We start from the raw sequence: 19,710 nt of genomic DNA on the forward strand, positions 1-19,710 counted from the left end.
CAATGTCTCTTTAACTCGAGGCACATAATTAACCTTAGAGATTGTTCTGGGGTCGGGGGAGGGGAGAAAGTATTCCACAGGTACTCTAATTGCTCCAGATCTCAGAACTCAGAGAAACGGGCTACAAAGAGTGGACTGCTACAGATTGATTTTACTTGCAAAACAATCCACTAACTAGCTAGCTAGCTCATTTAAACAGTTTCAGGAGCCACAGATACTCCCAAAGCTTTTATGTTGCACACAGATTATTCCATGCTATGTACCTGGGTCAAAAGCCGCGTTCTGTGGGAAATAGATGGACCCACACCACGAGTGCTGTCGTGCCCCTAACTGTGGCCCCTGCTGGGCTCTGCCAACCCTCTCTACTCCTCTCCCGGACCCTGAAAATACTCTTGTAACACCAAGGGCCATATAGCAGGGCTTCAGTTTACTCTCTCTCTGAAAAAATCTCTCTCCCAACAAAAGGAATCTTAGAGTAGATTATTACAACCACCATTGATTTCCTGCACTACCTATGTGTCATTTCTTCCTTATTTTCTTAATTGCTGGTTCCCTCAACATTAAAGAGAGCAGATCAATTGGGTTAATACTAGGGACTCCTGAGAGCCAGAGCCCCATTGATTTGTCAGCAGGAGCAGAATCTCACCTTCCCCAAGTTTTTGGTTCCCTCTTCAACATTCACAGCAGCACTGTTGACATGGTCCTCAATGCTGTCAATCTTCTCCTGCTGAGACTAGATGCAAAGGAATTATGAGTGAGCGTTCCTGCTGGGGAGCAGCAGTCAGCCAATACACACTACTTTAATTCCTGTAATCAGAGCCCTGGGTACTGCAGCCTTGCAGTCTTAATAGCGGTTCATTAATAGCATCTGATAAACCATGTTGAAAGTACAAATTCACTTGTATGAAAAAAAGAGGGTGACTTAATTATTAGACAAGAAAGGGGTGGCACCTTTATAGGAAAAAGCATCTCACACTAAAATCCATTCTAACATACAAACATATTATTCTCCAAATGAATCTCCTTTCCAGGAGGAAAAACATCCAAATAAGCATTTACGTGTCATGTGAGGTTTGATGGAAAAAAACAAAATCAAACCAAAAAGCCTTTCTAACTTATTTTCTTTGAAGATTCCGTTTAAAACAGAGAAATCTGTCTCAGGAGTTAAATGCCCTTGATCCAATAAACACAAGTTATTATGTTTTAGGAATAAAAATATAATATGGCTTGATCTGCCATAAAATTGTTCCGTTTGTGATACGCACTGGGGAGCAGTGAATGACCTTACTGCCCCATGTCTGACACTTGTACACTTCAATACATTTAAAAATCATGACAAGTTAAACTGTTTCAGATCACACATATCAATAAAGACTTCTACATAAAGTGGCAACGCCTGTGCTGACACAACAGAAACAGGGACTCTGGGTGGAAGTGCATCTCCCCTCGGCTGTGTGAAGCCCCACTGCACAGCTTCTGACAAGCGGCCACTGAATCTCAGCTCAAACACCTCCCGGGACAAGAACTCACTACCGGACAGAGGAACATATTCCCATTTTTAGAAAACTTTATTTCTATGGAATTTACATATAATATGCAACCAATGCTCAGGGCATATCCTCTGATTAGTTCTCACACATGTATAAATTCATGTAAGCACAATCACATCAACATACAGACTGCTTACTTTTGAGGGTTTTTTTAAATTCACAGAAAAAAGAAGAGAATCCCTCTTCGACCCCAGATAAATGCCAAACTAGACTCCACTCACAGCTCAATCTGGACCCTGTTTGTCCACCAGGACCCTGGCTTTTTATGCTGGGCCAAACCATACATACACAACTTTATTCCACTACAGGACACCAAGCCCCAAACAATAAAGCCTCCTCACCTCTATCTACCAACCTTCCCTTTTGCTTCTGATTTACTTATGTTTGCTCTCATTGACCTAGGCCTCCCAAATCTGACAACCATCAACTTGACACTGACACCTCATATTGTTCTCAGTAACCCTTTAACAATGATTTAAACCATTTATGAGGATCACTGTAGTTTTCTCAAACTAGAGTAATGAATAGACTTTTCCTTTTTAAAGGAAAACAATTCTCCAAAGAATCTAAGAATATGTTTATGGATTTAACACTGACTTAGGTTTCCTTACCTGCCTGAAAAAAATAACAGAATCTTAATAAGCAGTTATAAGAGCACCTAAGATTCTAGGGGGAAATGTGATTTATTAAGTAAATATTTGTCAAGTAGAATGCAATTTGGGCATTTGAAGTCAAAACCATGAAGAACTGTTTTGGTAGTTGTACAGTTTTATTAATGTTCCTGGAAAGATACAGGTTTAAGAAACTAATGCCAAAATTCCAGGTATGTTCCTTTATTCTTCTCTCTCTAAATTCCAGCCAGCTTTCAAGGCCAGCTTTAGTCTTAGATCCCAACCAAGCTATCTTGGTTCTGAGCTCCAAAGATAGATAATATACTCACCTTAATTATATGCACTCATACACAGAAAAGCCCAGAAACAAACAGACAAACGCTATGATACACAGGCAGAGTCTTCTGGCCTAGAGTAGGCAACAAGCAGGGTGGGTAAGTATGGTGTTGACATCAGGGGACTCCAGTAATAGGAAAGGGACTATAGGAACTACAGTACTAAAATGTCTAAAGGTACTGGAGGTGGCAAAAGTAGAACCCTAAGCAAAGAGGGAATCACACAGGGAGGAACAAAGGCAAGAAGGCAGTGGTCAGGGCAGGCAGTGGTGTGTGTGTGTTAGTCACCTCGTCGTGTCCTACTCTACCCGGGAACTGCAGCCTGCCAGGCTCCGCTGTCCGTGGAATTCTCCAGGCAAGAATACTGGAGTGGGTTGGCATTTCCTCCTCCAAGGGGAGGGAAGGGAGTGGGAAATAAGACAATATCTCAGGGAGTCCTCCCATCCATTTACAAAGCTACGTGTTGTTAACATCCTGAAGGTCACATAAATAATAAATGGAAGAATCTGATCTAATCAATTACAGCCCAGTTTTATGCATTGGGAGTAAAACTTAAGTATAAAAGCCATACAGGATGTGGCAAAAGGTAGAGACAAAACTGGATGAGCAGCAACAGTGACAAGCTATTGAGCAAATGGCCCAGAGTTTTCCTAATTCCTCTTGACTAGAAACAGGGCTGGTTCCACAGTTGCAGGAACAGAAGAGGGCACTTGAGCAATAAGGCTGAAGAAAAAAAAGAGGGTGCCTAGTAGATATTAATTAACGTTTACTGAAATATACATGGATCTCTTAATGGCTTTGCAAGTATTATGGTAAAAGTATATATAAAATTTACAATTTTTAAGTGTATAATTCAATGATATTAAGCACATTCACAATTCTGTGTAACTATCTTCACTGTCCTATAGGTTCTTTTTTAATACTACTCTCTATTCTTCATTGTACTGAGTTTAGCACAATACTATGCACACAGATAGCGTTCCATAAATACATGGTTAATTAGCCTAAATACTATCATGTCCATGTGATGATAATGAAAGGATGTGGTCACTCTAGTTATGTTTCCAAATCGTATCGTGTCTAAATGGAGTTTCTGTTGAGTCCGTGACCATGTGGTCATGAGGATGCAGTCACTCTGGGAACAGTCATCAGGGGCTCTGCTTTGAGCTTTTGCCTAATAGCATTCTGTCTCATGTCCTTACACAGACTATTATAAAGAGGACGTCTGTATAGAGCCATGGTTATACCCAAAGTTGTCTTGTACAAATCTTCCTTAGATTAGGGGTTAGGAGCTGCTTACATAACCTAATAGGAAATATAACTTGCTAAATTGCCACAAACCCTTAAATTCCCTTTCATGTGCCTATCTCATTGGAAGAGAAATGCATTCATTTTGAATGAGAACTTGTACATGTTTAGTTTTCTTTTTATATCAACTTTGAGGTATAATTTACATACATTGTAACTCACCCATTTTATTGTGTAAATATTAATGATTTCCAGCAAATGTAAATATCTGTGTAACCCTACATGTACAGATTTTACAAACTGCATTATATCAGATTCTGAGTTACAAAAATTGAATAAATCATGATTATAAAAACAAATATTTTTATTATCATATAATTCTCTTTCATACACAACTATATTAACAGATTGTATAAATACCTAACTCAGAAATTTCAAGCATTTTGCTGCTTCTGATTCAGAAGCATAAAAAAGGAAAATGCTTCAAACAATTTACTATGCTCAATTTTAGGTGTTACATTTTGAGAAATAAACCCACAAACTAGAGTAAATAACTAGTACTGAAAAGCTAAGAAATTAGACTCTAGAAAAAACATTAGAGAATCAAGGGTTCTTAAGAGAAGAAAATATGCTGAAGTGTGGTTGGGTGAGGAAGGATAATGTTGATCTCAAAAAGCTGAAAATTTTTGTTTCCTTTCCACTATGTTTTAGTACAAGAATATTGAATATATTTCCCTGTGTGATTGGGTAGGACCTCATTGCTTATTTACTCTATACATAATACAAATTATTTGCGTCTGCTAATCACAAATCCCGTCTATTCCGCCCTTGTCCGCTGCCCCTGTGGCAACCACAAGCCTGTTCTGTCTGTCTGTGAGTTTGCTTCTGGTCTGTAAATAAGTTCATTTGTGTTAGACTTTAGGTTCCAAGTATAACTGATATCATATGGCATTTGTCTTTCTCTTTCTGACTTCACTTAGTATAACCTCTAGGTTCATATATGTAGCTGCAAATGGCATTATTTCATTCTTCTTTATAGCTGAGTAGTATATAGAAAACCCTAATAACTCCACATAAAAACTACTAGAATTGACAAATGAATTCATGAAGGTAGCAGGATATAAGATTAAAATTTAAAAATTCCTTTTAATCACATAAAAAAATACTTAGGCATAATAAACTTGGCCAAGGAGATGAAAGACTTATGTGCTGAGAAGTATCAAACACTGGTAAAGGAAAGATGGTTGAAAGCAGCAGACCCATGCTCTTGGACTGAAGGAACTAATATTGTTAAAATGGTCATTCTACCCAAAGCAATCTGCAGACTTAATGCTCTCAAACTACCCATAACATTTTTCACAGAACTACAACAAATAATCCTAAAATTTATATGGAACCATAAGAGACCCAGAATTGCCAAAACCATCCTGAAGAAAAGGAAGAAAGCAAGAGGGCTTCTCCGGTGGCCCGGGGGTTCAGACTCTGCTCGCAGTGCAGGGGACACAGGCTCGATCCCGTCCTGAGACGATCCCAAATGCAGGGGCCGGCTAAGCCTGGCTCCACAAGTGCTGAAGCCTGAGCACCGGGAACCTGAGCTCCTCAACAGGGGAGCCACCGCAATGAGCAGCCCTGCAGGCCGCAAGGAGAGAAAGACCTAGCACAGCCAAAAGAACCCAACAAAGCAGGAGCGCAGCTCTCCCAGACTTCAGACGCCACGACAAAGCTCCAGTAACAAAAACAGCACGGTACTGGCAGAAACAGACACATGGGTCAAGGGCACAGATCAGAGAGCCCAGAGATAAACCCACACGAGGAGGCAAGAGCACACAGAAGGAGAAAGACGGTCTCTCCAGCAAGTGTGCTGGAGCCACGCGTGAATCAGCGAGGTCAGAGCAGTCTCTCACCACACACAGACACAAGCTCAACACGGCGTGAAGACTGAGATGTGAGACAGACACCATGAAGTGAACACAGGCAAAACATTCTGACATAAATCACAGCAATCTTTCCTAAAGTCAAGCTCCCAAGGTAATAGAAATAAAAGCAAAAATAAACAAGTGGGGTCTAATCAAACCTATATGTTTTTGCACAGCAAAGAAAATCACTTAAAAAAAAAAGACAATCTATAGACTGGGAGAAAATATTTGCAAATGATGTGACCAACAAGAGATTAATTTCCAATATATACAAACAGTGCATACAACTCAATAACAAAAAAGACAAACAATCCAATCTAAAAACAGGCAGAAGATTGAAATAAACATACAGATAGCCAATAGGCATGTGAAAATATGCTCAATGTCTCTAACTATTAGAGAAATACAAATCAAAACTATAATGGGGTACCACCTCACACCAGTCAGAATGGTCATCATTAAAAGGTCTATAAACAACAAACGCTAGAGGGGGTGTGGAGAAAAGGGAATCCTCCTACACTGTTGATGAGAATGTAAATTAGTACAGTCACTCTGGAAAACAGTATGGAAGTTCCTCAAAACACTAAAAACAGAGTTCCCATATGATCCAAAAATGCCCCTCCTGGGCATACATCTGAAGAAAACTATAATTTGAAACGACACATTCACCCCAATGTTCACAGCAGCACTCTTTACAATAGCCAAGACATGGGAGTACCCTAAATGTACATCAACACAGAATTATGTCATTTACATACACTGACAATTTTATGTCTTCTCTTCCAATTTGGATACCTTTCTTTTTTCTTGTCTGATTCCCATGGTTGGGCCTTCCAATTCTATGGTGAATAGAAGTAACGAGAGTGGGCCTCCCTGTCTTGCTCCAGATTTTAGTGGAAAGGCTTTCAGCTTATCACTGTTGAGTATTATGTTGGTTGTGGTGAAAAACTTTTATAAGGAAAAAAGACTTTTTCAGGACAGGGTTTCAGAGGGCAAAAGTACCAGAGGGAAGTTATTAAGGGCAAAGTTGACTTTACATAAGAAAAAAACTTCTATGAGTTAGAGCCTCCAAATGGAATGAGTGTATCTCTGCACTGTGATTGTTCAAAAGGAGGCAAAAGATTATCTATTTGAGAGGCTTGAGCAAGAGTAGAAGCATCAGATTAATAGGCCTCATAAGTCCTTTCCAATTCCAAACCTCAGATCGTGTGACCTAGGAACGTTCTATAATTTAAAGTCAGATGTCAGGGAAACCATAATTCAAAGATGTACAACCCCTAACTCATGGTTTGATCAAGAACAATGAACTAAACCCAGACAGAAGCATATGCAGAAACAGACATGCACCTGTGTACACACACACACCCTTTCCCATAATTCCTGGGAAGGAAAAATAAGAGTAACTTACAAAAATAATGACAAAAAATCTGTTCTATCTTTCCCACCAAATCAACTTTTGTTCCCCAATCTTTGTTAACAGTATCACTGGCCACCCAATTATGTAGAATAAAGCCTTAATTTATTTTGACTCTTCCACCTTTCTCCAATTTCTCATAAGTCGACCTCAGAAATGCCTCTAGGCTGCCTTTAACCTTTGTATTAATATTTGTATTGCCATGCATTCAGTGAAACTCTTGCAATTGATTCCCAAAGTCCTTCCACCTATAATCTCCTCCCGCCCAGGGCAATTATTCACACTGCTAATAGTGATCTTTCTGAAGCATAGACTATCACAACGCTCTATCTGCTCAAAAATCTACTGGCTCTTTAATATATACAAAGTAAAGTTCAAATTCTTTGCTATGGCTTTCAATAGCATCTCAATCTCCTTGCTTAGTTTACCCATGGTACCTTATGCATTAGTCACATTGCTAACACTTGTTATTCCTGAGGACAGTTGTGTCCAACCCTTTGTGACCCCATAGACTGCAGCCTGCCAGGCTCCTCTATCCGTGGGGATTCTCCAGACAAGAATACTGGAGTGGGTTGCCATGCCCTCCCTCCAGGGGATCTCCTCAACCCAGGGATCAAACCCAGGTCTCCCGCATTGCAGACAGATTCTTTACCAACTGAGCCACCCAGGAAGCCCATACACTTTTCTATTCTATGTTTTTGTTTAGGTATCTTCAACTGCACCCCTCATTCCCACCTGTGGAAATTTTACTCAATTTCCAAGGCTCAAGAAAATGCTACCTATCTCATGGCACTACTCTTAATATGCCACGACACCTGCAACTTTCCCTTGGAATTAAACACTTCTCCCTGGGGCCAATAATACTTTTCATACCTTATTTTTGCATTTAACAATAATTCTTGAAATTTCAGTTTTGGTGAGGTCCAAGTTTATGGCCACCCACTGTAAATCCCTGAAGGCAGAGAGCAGGATTCACTTATTTCTATATCCAATCTTGTCAGAACCCTAATACCCAGTATATTCTACATAAAAAATGCTCAATAAAATTTTTTTAATTGAAGTGGGATTTGAGGACAATTAAGACTTCGGTCCATGGCTCGATACCAGTCTTAGCAATTGTAAATTCTATTAAAATTCTAATCAGAAGTCTAGTAATTGATAAAAGCCTCTTATTCTATTAATCCAACATCTCTGAGTCAAAAACAGTTATGTACTCACATTCACTAGGAGAGAGAAATCAGTGACCAGTTGGCTAAGTTCAATTAAGTCCTTAAAAAGAAAGAGAAAGAGGAAATTACTTACTTTCAAGCCTCACAGCTGCCAAAAGGAAAATCATTTCTAACATACCGCTTCTAAGGTCTCCCATGATTCTGCAGCATTTTGATCTCGAGGAATTTCAGGCAATGCATAAATCTGAGTCATACTCTGAGGATCAGCTTCATCTTCAGTACTGTGAAATGTTCCTGGATTAACATAGCCTCATGTTTAGAGTATATCTGCTTTGTTAGAAAGATGGTAGCATGAATCAATTCCATGAAACAATTACCATGTGAAATGCTTACTAATTAAGTTAGGCTAAAAGTAAATTGATTATCTATGGAGAGGTTAGTTAACAAACACTATTTTTTTAATTATTCTACAAAATCATCTAAGAAAATTACTACAAATACTACTTACCCAGTCTGAACAACTAGGGCTAAATGCTGAAGTAGCATAAAGTAGAACTATTCTATTTGGCCAATGTTCTATGAAGAGATAACCTAGTCGAAATAACACTTTTCATTGCTAAATCATTAACATTTTCTTTGACTATTTTAGTAATAAACATCAGATTCACAAGATTTTAAAAGTAGGGAAATGATGCGTTTTTAGCAATGAAAAATCAGTCATTTTTGGTAATAGCTAATTGTTATTAAACACCTCTTACCATGTGTATCTTTTTGCACACACTGTCATCCTTCTCCTCAGAGTAAGTTTTCTGGCCTGTGCCTTCATTCTTCTATGTCTTTTCTGAATTTTAAGTCATCAACCCTTGAAGCCTTTCCTCATTTAACACTGCTATAAAGATGAATTTATACTCCAAATTCTACCTCCAAGTCTTTCTTATTACCTCCTCCTTGGTCTTACCAATGTCATTAAACTGATATTTATAAAAAGCCTACTATATGCCAATCAATCTGCTAAGGTAAATCAGTTCCAAGAAGTCATAGTGGTTAGGAGTATTGGCCTAATTAGAAAGACCTGGGTTAGAATCCCAATTTGCCTATTTTCCAGCTCTTTGATTTCTTTGGCTTATTTCCCTCATTTGTAAAATAAGGTGATGTTTATTTTACATGGTGCCTGGCTTATCTATTAAGAATACTGTCACTGCTGTTACTGTTTATGGAGTTTACTATATAATGTGTGAGACAGACATGTTTACAGGCAAGTTCAGTACAGTCTGAAAAGAACTCTGATGTGGGGAAGCATGGTATGCTCTGTGAGCACAGAAGAGAGGAGAGGCGTTTCACTGAGGCCTGCAGAGAAAGAGCGATCCGACAGGCTGTGAAGCCAAAGCCTGACGATGAGCAGGAATTATCGTGCTGCACCGAGGTAAGCGTGAAGGGGGAGGAGAGAATGTTCAGGTCAGAAAGACTAACATGCATAAGTCTAGGAACTGAAACCAGTCAGGATAGCTGAAGCACAGACTATGACAAGAGAAAGCAACAGTTGAGACTGGAAATCTAAGGTGACATCGTTTATGACACTGTAAATTACATTAAAGAGTTGTCTTTCTCTTAATATCAATATGGCACTTTTAAAAGTATTTGGAGACTACTGGGACATGGAGGGTGCCATCATCAGATTTCAGATTTAGAAAGGTAACCACAGCTGTAGTGTGAAGAACAGATTAAGGATGGAGTTGAAAGACAAAAAATTAGAGAGTGAAAACCAGCTGGGAGGCTTTTCAATGCGTCTGGTGCTAAATGATGACAGTGTGCTCTAGTGGCAGTGGAAATAGAGAGATGAGATCTGAAGGTCTACTTCCCTTTGTCTTCCTTACTGAAAGCTCAAAACATCTAGTACTTTAATATTTCTGAGCATCCATCATGTATTGGGTTTAGCATCAAGGATAAAAAAAATGAACAGTACGAAGTAGCTGTTCTCAAAGAACTTACATTCTAGAAAAGTAAACATACAAACAGGCAATCCTAAAACAATAAGAGACTGCACTGATATCTAGATAAATAGATACAGACACCTACAGTGTTTGTGGGAGTTTCAAGCTGGGCATGGCATCTGACCAAGTTTGATGTGGTGTGCAGTTTATGGAACAACTTACTAAAAAAGGTTAATTTTTTCTTACTGGGCTAAGAAGACATGAATATAAATTCTAAATAGAGAGACCAACATGAAAAAGGTCCTCAAAAAATACCCAGTATAGCTTAACATAAAATCAGCAGTCTGGTCTTGCCAAAGCATAAAGTTGAAAACATATAGCTACAAGTATAAGACATTATAGATGGTTAGCAGGGACCTTGAAGCCCAGTTAAAGACTTTGGACTTTATCTGGAAGACTGTGGAAATCTACTAAAGGTTACAAGCAGGAAAGTAACATAGTGATGTGACCTGATGTATTCCTAAAAGTCAGTCATTATGACTCCTAAGTTCATCTTTTCTATCAATTTCTCTTTTCCTCTAAGCCTACGCGGTTGTGTTAGTCGCTCAGCCGTGTTCAACTCTTTGTGACCCCGTGGGCTGTAGCCCGCCAGGCTCCTCCACCCATGGGATTCTCCAGGCAAGAATACTGGAGCAGGTTGCCATTCCCTTCTCAAGGGGGGGTCTTACTGACCCAGGAATTGAACCCAGGTCCCCTGGATTGCTGATGGACTCTTTACCATCTGAGCTATCAGGGAAGCCCCTCTGAATAGTATTTTATAAAACTGCATTACTATTTTACCTTCATTACCTTGTGAATGTTTTACCTCTTAAGAAATAAAACCTATTTGAATTCTTTAGGAAGGGCAGTCAGTTGATTAAAAGTTAATTTGTAGGTTTATCAGAATTGACAATGTTCTTTTAATTTTGAATCTTAACTGAAATGAATATATTTCCCTACCTTAAAGGAAGAGCAAAATCAACACATACAGAGTAAAGTTTTACATTACAACATATGGCAAATATCCAACATATTAAAAGCTCTGATTTTTACAAACGTTTAGGAGAGTTATTTACTCCATGTCTTAAGTTATCAGATAAAAAAACTTTTTACTTCAAAGTAATTAATTACTCTAAGATCTTTCTTCTACTTAATATTCCATTTGCAATAAGAACTCCAGCTTCCTTAATAGGATGATAAACAATGATACCTCTTTTCATTAACATATCAAATGTAAAGCAAAACTCTGTAAATATCACTGGAAAGACTTTTTAAAGCCGTAGTCACTGTGCCATTAGAGACGCTTCCAGGGCAGTATGCCAGGGTGTGCAACAAGATGAGGAGAGATTATCGTACAAAAACTCTCCATCTAAAAATGAAGGGATGGGAACTGTTTGACATTTTAAGCAAACATAAAAGATTTCCCTCAATGAAAAAAATAATTAAATGTTTAAGTCATTTACGTTTCACTTGAAACCAAACTGCGTATGCATCTTAGTTCAAATGGAGTCTTAGAACAAAGAAATCTGTTCTCTTCCATGGAAAATCCTGCTGTAAACTTACAACTCAGAACATTGCTAATCAATTCAAGGCATGACTAACAATTAAGAAAGGAACCTCTTAATTTCTACAACTTCTGTAATTCATTTATTCCAGTTTGTATTAAAAATCACTATCTCAGTGTTCATCCACTGACTTTGAACTTTTACAAACTACTACAGACATAATGAGGCAAAATACAGAGATTATAGCTGCAGGAAAGACGGCCAAAGAATTCTCACCCTGTGTCCACTGAAGTCAAGACTGCTGCTGCTGCATAACAATCTCAGTTTCACTCACTCGCAAGCAACTGCACGTGTGAAGTGCAGGTGGAATATGGTATCACTGAGCAGTGCTATTCAGATTCTATTTTTTTAAAACATTATTGATTATAAACTCAAACATTAAGATATTTTTAGTTGATGTGAGAAATAAGCTTAGTAACATAGACATAAGACTTTTTCGTTCTATGCATCTAAACTATTCTCTCTATACCCTCCCCATCTCTCTCCACATATCAGGAAGGGCAATGATTCCAGTAAGAAGCACAACACAATATTTAAGGAACTTCCACTACATTTTACATTAGGAAAAGTTCCATTTTAAATCTAAGTTAATTCAAAAGCATTTCCTGAATTCTTTCATGTTCTAACAGCTTTAGCATAATGAAATTATTTTACTGATCATCTATATAAACCTATTAAGATAAAGTGACTTTGGAGTCATGGTTTAACTTAGCTGCAAAGGAGCATTTTTAAGAAAATTGAAGCCAATTCAAAAGACACCTTCTAAGTAATATATAAAAACATGATTCACAATGTGTTCAATACAAGTGTACATATACCTGTGATAAAATCTAGTATTTCATCAAATTCAAATATTGGTCTGAAGTTCCCAGCAGTTTTAATGTTGGACTCTTTTCTTTTGTGAATAGCTGTTTAAAATTTAGTGAGATTCTGTTCCTATTGCACTGGTGAAGTGTGTGAGCTGGATGGGAAGTGAGAAAGACAAAGACAGGGAAGCACTGATTTGCTCTATATGACTTGATACACCTTGCTAAACACAAATCAAATTTGGAGGCTCGTCACTTCTCTTGGTGGGAAGCAATATGGTAAAAATGAAACTAGATACACAACTGAGACAGAAGGGAGTTTCTCAGATCAAGCAAGATTGGCAGAGAAGATGTGCTTTAGAAACTCTCAGAATCTGGACAAAAGATACAGCAAAATCATCACAGCTTCCCCCTAAACGTAATAGGCTTCTTTTCATTCTCCAGAAAACATAAAACATTCTATTCTACTTGTTATTTCTATCTGTAAATGAAAAAGTATTTTTGCGTTTTGATCTCAGTCATGGAAATGTGGCATTGCTCCTGAATTTCTGCTCTCATGTTTCCAACCAAGTTATTTATAATCAGATTGAATTTTTAAAGGAAAAAGCATTTTAAGGCACTTAAATTTCTGTGCAAATCATTTTTTTTTTTCTGTATAAGCTGTCACTACTGTTATGAGTACCAAAAGCAAAAATAGGAAAAAAGGGAAAAAGAAAAAACCCAGAGAGCACAGGATAAAAACATGCAGGATGACAGAAAAGAGTCTACAGCTAGAAGACCACACATAGAGCAAACCCAGTTCTTTCCCCACTATTAAAAGTCTTATGTAAATTAGTTATTTCCTTAACACAACCTAGTAGTAACTTGAAAGTCTGGTGAAATACTCAGGCACTGAGTGAGACGGTTAATTTTAACTGCTTCATGTGGGCAATGGATACAAAGTCAAAGCACAATCTGACCAGCAGACTGTTCAGAATTTGAAACTATACACCCTGTTTTAGATTATGAGTTTTTTTAGATGTTTAGATTATGAGATTCAGGTATCTGATCTCATAAATGGAATGACTGTTTCAATCAAATCTGCACTAGATGCAGAGATTTAATTTCATAGTTTCTCTCAGTGGCAAGTGATTAGTTCTTTAGCTAATCTGGTGCTCCATGAATTGAGAAGTTTGAGAATCAACAGAGGTGGAAAACAAATTTCACCTGCTATTTCCTCTCCCTCACCCTCTAGCTCTGCCCCAATCTTCTTCACTTTCTCCATATACAGCTTCCTCAAATTTTCCCATCACTTTTTTTTTAATACCAGTCAGCTACCTACAGAGAAAGTTAATTGCCAGCAAACTGGGTAAACTGCCTTTTTCTAATAATCACCCAATTCCTCTGATGACATGTAAAACCAAATTTGTTGAGCCCAAGCAACTCTACTAGTAAAAACACAAACAATGCAATACCAAAATGCAAATTAAGGCTAAAACACTTAAATAGAACTCAAAATTTTTGTTTGTGAGGGAATTGCTGGTGATGGGCAACTGAAAACTAAATAGCAGAAGACACTGATACCAGTGATTCTTTCCAGAAAACCCACCATCCTCACTGTTATTAATACCATCACAGCTGTCACAGGGTCTGCTAAATAAGACGACTCCTTAATCTCACGGAACTTGTAAGGCCCAGTTTCTCTATACATAAACAGAAAGCATAGCTTTGTACTTCAGTTAGAACAGCATTTAGCAACATCATTATGGAGGTGATAATTCTATATGAACACAACGATATAAACAGTAAAAAGAATTCTTCCTAAATACTCTTCAACCAAGGTTGAGTGCTAAGATTTCTTTCTACCCAAAACAATACTTTGGGTAGTGTTGTTAGGCAGTGGTTATCTACACAGTGAAGTGACGAGAGCACATCTGAAATTACAAAATTGCATCTAAAAAGATTTTTAATCATTCATACTTATAACACATTTATTAATGGTCCACTATGTGCCAGGTTCTATGTACTATATGCTGAGGTACTGAGGAGACAATAAAAGTAAGATTATCCAGAAACTCTGGATGATGGCCTAAATGTTTCTTCTATTTAAAACAAAAGAAAAGAGCCCTGTGAAATTGGATCATTAGCAGAAAATACAGCATTAAACAATCCTGTGAAATTGGACCATCAGCACTGAAAACACAGTGTCAAACAATCAGGCTTTGGAGCGACACAGGAGCCCCCACTTTCTGGGCCAATAAAACGAGGAAAATGGGTCAGATTAACGTCTCTCAGATTGCATTCTAATTTGTAATTTATTTACTGCTGTCCTCAGATGCTTTGCGGCACCATGGATTGCAGCTCACCAGGCTCCACTGCCCATAAAATTCTCCCGGCAAGAATACTGGCATGCGTACATGTTAGGTTGCTTCAGTCATGTCTGACTCTGTGACCCTATGGACTGTAGACCACCAGGCTCCTCTGTCCATGGGATTCTCCAGGCAAGAATACTGGATTGGGTTGCCATGCCCTCCTGCAGAGGATCTTCCCAACCCAGGATCTGAACCCACGTCTCTTACATCTCCTGCATTGGCAGGTGGATTCTTTATAACTAAGGCCACCTGGGAAACTCAACATCAGAAAACCTAGTATCATGGCATCCAGTCCCATCACTTCCTGGCAAATAGAAGGGGGGGGGGGGGAGTGAAAGCAGTGACAGATTTTATTTTCTTGGGCTCAAAAATCACTGCAAATGGTAACCACAGCCATGAAATTATGATGCTTGTTGCTCCTTAGAAGGAAAGTTATGACAAACCAGGGCTTCAGTGATGGCTCAGATGGTAAAGATTCTGCCTGCTATGTGGGAGACCTGGGTTCGATCCCTGGGTTGGGAACATCCAATGGAGAAGGGAATGGCAACCCACTCTAGTATTTTTGCCTAGAGAATTCCATGGACAGAGGAGACTGGCAGACCACAGTCCATGGGGTCGCAGAGTGAGACACAACTAAGTGACTAACATATATATATGTATATGTATGTAGATATGTGTATATATATATATATGACAAACCTAGACAGCATATTAAAAAGCAGTGACATTACTTTTTCCGGTAGTTATATACAGATGTGAGAGTTGGACCATAAAGAAGGCTGAGCACCAAAGAATTGATGCTTTCGAACTGTGGTGGTAGAGAAGACTCTTGAGAGACTCTTGGACTGTAAGGAGATCAAACCAGTCAGTCTTAAGGGACATGAACCCTGAATATCATTGGAAGGACTGATGCTGACGTTGAAGATCCAATACTTTGGCCACCTGATTCAAAGAGCCAACTCAATGGAAAAGTCCCCACTCACTGGAAAAGACCCTGATGCTGGGAAAGACAGAAGACAAAAGGAGAAGGGGTGGCAGAGGATGAGATGGTTAGAAAGCATCACTGACTCAATGGACTTCAATTTGAACAAATTCCAGGAGACAGTGAAAGACAGAGGAGCCTGGGCTGCTGCAGTCCATGGGGTTGCAAAGCGTTGGACACTACTTAGCAACTGAACAACAATTTATTTATACCCCACCTTTTCCATAAAGTTTTAAGGTGGCTTAGAACATGTATAAAATATAATAGGATGCATAAATTAAAAAGAGAAATTCAAAGGAAAAACAAGGGCAGTAATGGCAAAATAAAGCCAGGAAAGTTCAAAATTTAGGCTTTTGGCAGTTAAAAAATTTATATTTACGTATTCTAGTAAACTTCCCTGGTAGTGCAGCTGATAAAGAATCCACCTGCAATGCAGGAGACTCCAATTTGATTCCTGGGTCAGGAAGATCCACTGGAGAGGGACAGGCTACCCACTCCAGTATTCTTGGGTTTCCCTGCTGGCTCAGTCAGTAAAGAATCTGCCAGCAATGCGAGAGGCCTGGGTTCGATCCCTGGGTCAGGAAGATCCCTTGGAGAAGGGAACAGCTACTCACTCCAGTATTCTGGCCTGGAGAATTCCACAGACAGAGGAGCCTGGCAGGCTACAGTCCATGGGGTCACCAAGAGTCAGACAAGACAGCGACTTTCACTTTCTTTCTTTTTTTTGACTTTCACTTTCTTTTACATTCTAGTAAACAACTTAAGCAGAGAAACTCTGTTAGTTATGCCATTCAGTATCTATAAGAATAAAAAAGATTAACTGCTTTGAAGTGCTACTAATTAAACCAGTAATTTTTTTCAGGTTTCTTTATACATACATTGTTTAATATAATCAACAATTATCAATTACATCCTTAGAGGCGCTATAATGACAGGTTTTACTGGCCTCTTCCTTAGAGTATCACTTCATAAAAATTAATGGTGTGACCCCCCCAATGCAGATTTTTATGGGAGATAGATCTGACATGCCCTCTGAAAACTAGAATGCCTCAGAAAGAGGCATGCCTGACTAGGCTGCCCCTGCACCTGGAGATAAGGGAGAAGTACTCTGCAGACCAGGATGACATTCTCCTTAGGAAATATTTTAAAATTTATTTTTAATATATGAACAAGTACGTACTTGAAGGCTTTATGTTTCACACTATACAGCAAAGCCTCTATTTTTTTAATCTTATAAAATATTTTGGAGAAGAGAATGGCAACCCACTCCAGTATTCTTGTCTGAAGAATTCCATGGGCAGAGGAGCCTGATGAGCTACAGTCTACAGGGTCACAAAGAGTCAGACACGACTGAGTGACTAATACACATGAAATGTTTAGGATATGCATTTCCAGTCACACTCAGGGTCCAAGAATTCAGCATACTGAACTAGGAGGTATCCCTGGAGATTTATATATAATTTGCAAATCTGCAATATCAGTACAAGGAAGTGAACTTAATTAACTGCATTACAATACTATGATCAAAAATAAGACTTAGTACATTACCACCAACAGTCATGGATCTGGTCAAAGAAGGCTGTAAAAAAGTTTCTTCATCATTAAATTGTTTCTTAAGTTCTTCTACAGATTCCAGATGGAGCTGGAGAAATTCTGCTGTTGCCGCTGATGCTTCTTCTTTAACAGGATCTATCATTCTCTTCAGAAGTCCTAGGTCATCCTTTCGCACTTTCAAGCAAAGCTTCTCCATTTCTCGGATATTGGAGCGGAGTTGCTGTAAAAGAAAAAAAAATCGTCAAAGCTACCATCTCTTCATATAAAATATCTTTACATTCAGAGCCAATCTGTGATAATGGCTTTGAATGGAAATGATTACAAGTATTCTCTAGAGCAGATAGTATGCATTAGTACTTTTCTATATTTTATATCTCTGGCCAAATCCAGATTCTTTAGAACACACATCCTCATATTCTGAATTTAGCATTTTTCCTTCATTAAATGTGATTATCACAAAGGTAACAAATGTTCTTCATAAAAAATGAAACCCTGCAGAAACACATCAAGAAAAACAATGATTTCCTCACTTCATCAAGCCTACCACTTCTCTTAACCCAGTCCTTCTGCATACTTCTCTCTGCTTATACAAATATTAGCATATATAGACCTTCTTTTCACAAAAAATGAATTGTAGATTATGCAGAATAATCTATAATTGACAAACTTTCACAGCCCAACTTAACAATATCATGATGGATATCCTTCCTGGTCAATGACTGTGCCATATTCCATAGCACTGCTGTAATATAATTTACTCAGTCGCTCTTCCAGTGATCAACAGTCTCTCATGTTGTTTCCAGTTTTTAACTATTACAAACTAGGAAACAAATGTACTAGACTATAAATCCTGATCGCAGGAGACATGAGTTTGATCCCTGTGTTGGGAAGATCCCCTCAAGAAGAGAATGGATACCCACTCCGGTATCCTTGCTGGGATAATCCCATGGACGGAGGAGCCTGGTAGGCACAGTCCATGGGGTCACAAAGAGTCAGACATGACTGAGGATGCATGCACATAAATCCTAATAAACAGTAACAGTATATATTAGTATTCTAGTATATACTATTATACTATATTTTGTAGGAATGATTCCCCAAAGTTAGACTGCTTATTCAAAGGATAATACGCATTTTTATTTCAAAAGCTATTACCAGTTTTTCCCTGAAAGGCTTAACAATTCACATTACCACTAATGTCTGAGTTTCCATTTCCCCATATACTGCCAGTACTATGTGTTATCTCGCTGTTTTATTTTAATTTCTAAGTGAAGTTGCTGGATTTTTATGAAATGCTTTTCTCTCTTTCAAAAGTCACCTATTGGCATAATCATAAATTTTTCTCTAATGTGTTGATATAATGAATTATGGGCAAATTTCATGCTATAGAGCCATTTGAATATTTCTGAGATATACCCTCCCTGGTCAACACATACAATTTTTTAATACACTGTGGGATTCAATTTGCTAATACTTTATTTGGAGTTTTAGTACATGTTGAGTATTTGAATGTGTATATGTGTGCACAGATGCATACATGACCAGTGTATATGTCTATACTAACTTCCCTACGTTTAAACTCCCTCTAACAGGTTGTGCTACCTTCATAAAATAAACCAGGGAGCTTTTAATCTTTTTCAATGGTCTCTACTTGGAAAACACAAAATCCAGTTTTTCTTTTACAATTAAACAGAACTTCTAAGAATGATCTATTTGTGCAAGTGTGCTCAGTAGCTCAATTGTGTCTGACTCTTTGCAACTCCATGGACTATATAGCCTGCCAGGCTCCTCTGTCCATGGAATTTCCCAGGCAAGGATACTGTAATGATCTAGATATGATGCTTATTTTAAAATTGCAGATCTCTATTCATATATTTTAAATTATTTTCCCCTAATGTACTTTCACAGACATGAATGCAAATCCTGCACAGTAGACAGAACAAAAAGTATTGATTACTTTAATGTTTCAAGTGCCTACTTTCAGTGAGGAGATATAGTCCATATAATTACATTTCACATTATTACACACAGAGAAATCTAAACAAAATTTGTGCAGGATTTACTTAATTATCTACCAGCAAAACTGAGGTTAAAATCCAGGTATTCTTATAAGTCAGCAACCTTTCCATTAAACTATAAACATAATTCCTAGCTACAGGGCACCTTAATACAATCTAAAGTATCTATTGCACTATATTAAAATTAAAGCCAATCTTGGGGGAAAAAAAAGATAGTTTAG

At 38.2% G+C, this 19,710-nt stretch overlaps 1 protein-coding gene across 1 annotated transcript in view; it reads right to left on the reverse strand.

Annotated features, from left to right (window-relative positions):
* Positions 1-19,710, reverse strand: part of STX17 (syntaxin 17) — a 50,186-nt gene that overhangs the window by 6,788 nt on the left and 23,688 nt on the right. Inside the window, exons 3-6 of the mRNA XM_070458018.1 lie at positions 17,466-17,691; positions 8,422-8,537; positions 8,293-8,343; positions 647-733 (exon numbers count right to left, since the gene is read on the reverse strand). Of these exons, the coding sequence (XP_070314119.1) occupies positions 647-733; positions 8,293-8,343; positions 8,422-8,537; positions 17,466-17,691 (480 nt within the window). The remainder of the gene's footprint in view (positions 1-646; positions 734-8,292; positions 8,344-8,421; positions 8,538-17,465; positions 17,692-19,710) is intronic.

The sequence above is a fragment of the Odocoileus virginianus genome, chromosome 29, assembly GCF_023699985.2.
Source record: "Odocoileus virginianus isolate 20LAN1187 ecotype Illinois chromosome 29, Ovbor_1.2, whole genome shotgun sequence".
NCBI lineage: Eukaryota > Metazoa > Chordata > Mammalia > Artiodactyla > Cervidae > Odocoileus > Odocoileus virginianus.